Genomic DNA, 6,000 nt, shown 5'->3' on the forward strand with positions numbered 1-6,000 from the left:
CTATACATAAGGACCTGGAGGGTAGAAGCCAACAAGGTAACAGAGTTATGCTTTTATGTGGAACTTGGCCAAATAATGCCATGCTGTAGCCAGGAAGCATGTTTCCCCTGAACCCTATTTAAAACTGCTTTGGTAGTCTGCATCAGACCTAAATAATATCCACGCTACCCTGGGGTAGGCAGTGGTGGCTACAGGACCACACTTCCCTTCAACCAACGCCGCTTTACCCTTACAAACCAAAACATAAAACCCGATGAAAAAAGAAACTTAAAAACTAAATTTAGATTTTAGCACTTCATTCCTAATAAAATTCTCTTTCCAACACCCTCCTAGAAAAAAAAAACAAAAACAAAAAAAAAGAGGTATCAGTACCTACTGGATAATTTCTCTGGTGACTTTATTTAAAGTTTTGCAGTGGCTTTCAAGGCCCTACACTAGTTCAAAATTTATGGCTAGAAGAATTGCATGAAAACTTCTAGCAGCTTTCCATCATGTTTGTCAGAAGTTGAAACATCTTTTTCCATATTTCATGAGAATACAAGAAGCAATTCCATACTTCAAAAAGAGTCAAATTGCTTATTGTGATCAGAACTAAAACTATTTGAACTGAAAGTAAAGATTTTACTATTCGGACCAAACACCTAACAAACAAGTCACTGCTTAGTTAAATGCTCGACCTCAGTTGCACTAGATGCAGTAGGATGAAGTGGAGGCTCAGCTCAGCACTTCCTGGGTGCTAAATGATGTGTCAGGCACTGCTAGAGACCCCAGAGATAGAGAACTGAATAAGATTGAGAGGATTAAAGGTCTAATGGGGCAAGAGAGTTACGAAAAGATATGACTTCGGCTTGGTATCGTTACCATCTAAGTGAGAGGTCCGTATCTCATAGGAGATATTTACCTCAAACTGGGGCATTCAATGCAGGTTTTCCTCAAGAAGATGACACTTGAACTACGTCTTAAAAGATGAGTGAAAATTAGCCGGGTAGCAGCAGTTCCAGACATCCTGAACAAAGGCACAGCTGCCTAAATTGCTCACATCATGTGTATGTGTAGTGACACCAACAGACTGGGAAAGTGTGGGCTGTGGTGGGATGTGAAGCAGCAGAGTCAAATGGGAACCACGTCGGAGGCCCTTTGTAAGACCAATTAAGGAGTTAACAGTAATAACAGAAGCTGATATTTATTGAGCATTTACTGTGTTGCAGGCACCATGTTAAATACTTTAAAACAATATTTTATTTAATCCTCACCATAACTCCATAATCCTCATTTTTCAAATGAGACCAGGGATGACCAGTAGGTAAAGTAACTACAACAGGCTACACAGCCAGTAAACGGGAAGTGGGTTTGGAACCCAGGACGGCCTGATTCCAAAGCTTATACCCTACACTCTTCTACCACCAGCCTATCCTCAAAGAGAACACTAAATGAATGCACTGGGTCCATCATGCTGCCTATGGAATGGAGAAGGCAATTAAAGGCTGCCCAACGGGGGCTCTGTGATAAGGCAGGGATAGGAAAGTGAGATTCAAAATACATTCAATGGGACCTAGAAGGAAACATTCAACATGCACATCCTCCTAGTGCATACAACAACAAAAAATGAGGCTTTTGAAAATGAGGTATAGAAAATAAAACACCAGTATTCCATAATGCTTTCAAATATAAAGAGTTAAAACATGTATCCTTTTCTTTACATATAACATGCTCCTAGCTGTTAAATTCAATGAAGGCAAAGACCAGGTCTGTCTTATGGATGGTGTCCCAGGTCGGAGCGTCCTGCCTGGCAAGAGATACTCAATAAATATGGTTGAAAAGGTAGAAGAAAAAAATGCCCACTTTTTGCAATGATATCAATGAGATCCAGAATTAAAAACTAACCTTACTGAAAAAATTAAAAAGTCATGTTCATAACTGAGTAGAAAACATGTAGTAGTTACATTGACTACACAGACGAGAGTCATCATTAGGGATTGCTACATTGCAAAGAAGGCATGAGTTCAAAATGTGATTAGTATTTTGTATAAAACATAACTCATTAAAAATAAGATGTTGTTAAAGGGAGTGGCCTAAAGGTAAAAACGTATTTTTATGAGGGCGAAAAAAAAGCACAAGTAGACCAAAGATAAGATTTGGGGCCTAATGATGTCTAGTCTCTTACCCTGACAAAATAAGCAGGTTATTAAAGAGATCTGAAGAACCTGTATCCCTATGACACTTTTACAAATTCTTTGTCCTCAATAAGAATCTACTTTTAGGAATCTGAAAAGTCATATTTTTCAGACCTGAAGAGCTATTGTACACTTTACAGTTTTCCCCCAAAGAGTCATTTCTTAATTTTGATCATTTAGGAAGAGTGAATGTACTAAGTCAAAAACAAGGGAAAAAAAAACTTTCTATTTCTTAGTGAAATTTGTTCTTATATTTAAATCCTTTACATACTACTAAACAGAAGTACAGAAGTTACTAAACAGAAGACAGATTTTGGGGCTTTTCTATGTGACGTAAAAGGAGCTTGTTGTTTATTAAACAATCTCATTCCCTCATATATTATCTTGCATCAAGATATTTTGAAAAAATGTTTTCAGTTTACCAGTTATGTTAGAAAAATTCTGAAACCATTTACTTACATGAAAAATTAAAATGTAAGTAGAATTAGGTTTCTCATCTTCAATATATCTATCTTCAACCTTTGGCCAACTTTGAAAATTTAATTTGAATCAAATGAATACAAATTCAAAATATTCATTAATTCAACCATTTTGAAACTTCAATTCTATAAAAATAGGAAATCTGTGGGCCTTGTTAAACTGTCTAAATACTCAAAAAGCCACCACGCTTTTATGCTAATTGTTTAAAAGTGTGTATATTGATGAAATGAAAGTGACTCATGAACTATTGGGTCTGGAATTTGCAAATCATAAATCTTATCCTTGTAAACAGAACCTAACAACATCAGGGCCTGCTAATTTCCTTCTTCTATAATCTGGAACAAAAGTTTTAATGATTTTTAACATCCACAGAAAATTAAGGGTGCCATTTTAAATATTTATTAGCAAAATACAACTTAGGTTTAAGAGTCTGGAGGAAAATGAGAGACAACTGAACATTCTGGTACTGCAATGCAGGAAAAACGCCAAGAACGAAACACTAAGATTTTATTAAAACCATAGGACTCAAAAGTGTGTTAAGACTTTTTGCTTGCAATAGTGCATCTTCCTAATTAGATTAAAAGCTTCCATCTCCATGCCACCTTCAATGTATGCCATAATTTTTAAAAAGTTCCCAATCCACTTCAAATACTCTGAAATTTACAACTGACCATGATGCGCGTTTTTTCTAGACAAACCAAAAGGTAAATCTGCCCATGTCCCTGGATAAATAAAAAGAGTGCGTCAGGGTGATGTGGACTGCCAACTCCTCTACATTTCATCCAGAGCCTACATGGGTCATCTCCAAGTTACCAGAAGAGCTAGGGGAAAGGAGGGGAGGGCCACGGCACGTAAGATGTTAAACACGAAGATGATGTAAAATTACCCAGATTCAACCTTGCCATTTTACAGATGAGGAAACTAAGGCCCAGAAAAAGCTCTGTGACTTGCCCAAATACTCGGTTACCCAGACCACAGCTGCAGATACTGTTATTTGGATCACAGCTGCAAAAAGTCTAACTTTTGGCCGGGCGCGGTGGCTCATGCCTATAATCCCAGCACTTTGGGAGGCCAAGGTGGGCGGATTACGAGGTCAAGAGATCGAGACCATCCTGACCAATATGGTGAAACCCTGTATCTACTAAAAACACAAAAATTAGCTGGGCGTGGTGGCGGGTGCTTGTAATCCCAACTGCTCGGGAGGCTGAGGCAGGAGAATCGCTTGAACCCATGAGGCAAAGGTTGCAGTGAGCCGAGATTGCACCACTGCACTCCAGCCTGGTGACAGAATGAGACTCCGTCTCAAAAAAAAAAAAAAAAAAAAAAAAAAAAAAAATCTAACTTTTGAAGTCTCAGGTGTTTACACTTTCCATAACAAATCATTAAGAACCCCCATTCCTGCATGCATATATATATATATATATATATATACATACACACACACACACACACACACACACAGACACACACATACATATAAACATATTTTTTTTTCCTTAAAAACCTTCAGACACAGGGATCAGGTGGGTAGCCTAGGTAGGATTTTAACCCTTCGGTTTCCAACAAACGATAATTGCATAGAACTATCAACTCCCTGAAGACAGGACTGTCTTGTTCCAGGCAAAATCTACAGCCCCTAGCACCCAGTGGGCATTCAGTGAGGAATTCTCGGTTTCACCTGAGCATCTCCACTCCCTTCCCATCCATGCCAAGGCGTCAGTGGAGCCAGCTAACTTTCTTTTGGAAATCGCTTATTTTCTTGAAACTTGTATCCAAAACCTCCGGGCCAAGAGGCCGGCCTGAGGGAAAGCGTGGCTGTGTCCAGGAACTAAGGACTGAGGAGCTGGCCTTTTGAACGGGTGGCTCAGAAAGAGCTGGGTGGGCACGCGGCATTGCCACGGGCTGAGTGGCCCAGGTGTGCTGGCTGCTTTGGCAGCTCAGGCTGCCGCCCCGGGCCGCTGCTCCCCGGCCGCCTTCAGATAACCAACTTCTCAAACTTCCCTTTCCGGGGGTGGGGGCTCGCCTCGAACGCGGCCAACACAACGCCTTTCCTGCTCGCACAAAGGGGACCAAACGTGCCCCGCGCCCCTTGCAAGTGAACTTTCCATCTTTTTTTCAAGAAAAACTCACACATCCCTGCAGCTACGGGAGTCGGGCTGCTAGAGTGCCGCGGAGGAAACTTTCCTCGTTTCCGCCCGGGCGCCGGGTTGCCGGGCCGACTGTCAAGCGCAGCGGAGAGGCGGGGACCCCAGGAAGACCCCCGGCGCCCCGCCAAGCCCAGGCTGGGGACCACTCACCCGACTTCTGAACGTGCGGTGGGATCGTGCTGGCGATACGCGTCCACAGGACGATGTGCAGCGGCCACAGGCCCCTGAGCAGCCCCCGACCCATGGCAGACCCCGCTGCTCGTCATAGACCGAGCCCCGAGCGCAGCGGACGGCGCCTTCCCGGACCCCTGGCTGCGCCTCCGCGCCGCGCCCTCTCCGGACCCCGCGCCGGGCCGGTCGCGCAGATGTGCGGGCCAGATGTGGCGCCCGCTCGCCAGCCAGGAGGGGGCCTGGAGGCCGGCGAGGCGCGGGGAGGCCCCCGGCGGCCGAGGGAAGCTGCACAGGAGGCCGGCTCCTGTCCCGAGCGGGTGCACGCGCGGGGGTGTCGTCGCTCCGTGCGCGCGAGTGACTCACTCAACTTCAACTCAGCGCTGCGGGGGAAACAGGAAACTCCTCGCCAACAGCTGGGCAGGACCTCTCTCCGCCCGAGAGCCTTCTCCCTCTCCTCGACGTCCAGCCCCTAGCTCTCTCGTAGCTGCCAATCATGTTTCCTAGACCAGCCCCTCCGAGCGCTTTGGCCGACTTTCAGCTGCCCCTGACCGCCCTCCCACACCACTCAGGAGTTCCTCGCTTCACGTATTTACTCAAGAGTGACTAAGTGCACGCAGTTCACAAAGTAACAACAGAAAACGTCCACGTTTTCTCTGGTAGATCAGAACATCTGCCGCCTCCCCTCAGCTTTCTTCAGATTATTCCTAGGTGCTTTAGAGATGCGTTTTCAAATTACACGTTGAGATCCAGGAGTGAATACTCAAATCCATTGAGTCGTGAGCACATTTCTGTCCCAAATAAAATAGTAACGGTAAATTTTACTTCATTAAACTTGTGCTTCGGTTGTGTCTTTATGCATGTATGTGTGTGCATACACTGTCAAGTGGTAAAATGCTTTTTCTTTAGGTCGAAGTCTAGAAGTTTTTCTCAAGTTTTAATGTACTTATTGATCACCTGGGAATCTTGTTAAAAAATGCAGATTCTAATTCAGTAGGTCTAGGAGGCAGGCGGAGATTCTGCATTTTTAT

General features: G+C 43.8%; 1 protein-coding gene across 4 annotated transcripts in view; it reads right to left on the reverse strand.

Annotated features, from left to right (window-relative positions):
• Positions 1 to 5,519, reverse strand: part of LOC105470963 (transforming growth factor beta receptor 2) — an 87,065-nt gene extending 81,546 nt beyond the window's left edge. The window contains exon 1 of one of the 4 annotated variants that reach the window (XM_011723331.3): positions 4,952 to 5,519. In XM_011723331.3, coding sequence (XP_011721633.2) covers positions 4,952 to 5,045 — 94 coding nt within the window. In that variant the 5' untranslated portion in view covers positions 5,046 to 5,519. The remainder of the gene's footprint in view (positions 1 to 4,951) is intronic. The other 3 variants (XM_011723332.3, XM_071090770.1, XM_071090771.1) reach the window with 3 other exon arrangements.
• Between the last annotated feature and the right edge of the window lie 481 nt (positions 5,520 to 6,000).

The sequence above is a fragment of the Macaca nemestrina genome, chromosome 2 (assembly GCF_043159975.1).
Source record: "Macaca nemestrina isolate mMacNem1 chromosome 2, mMacNem.hap1, whole genome shotgun sequence".
NCBI classification, from domain to species: Eukaryota; Metazoa; Chordata; class Mammalia; order Primates; family Cercopithecidae; genus Macaca; species Macaca nemestrina.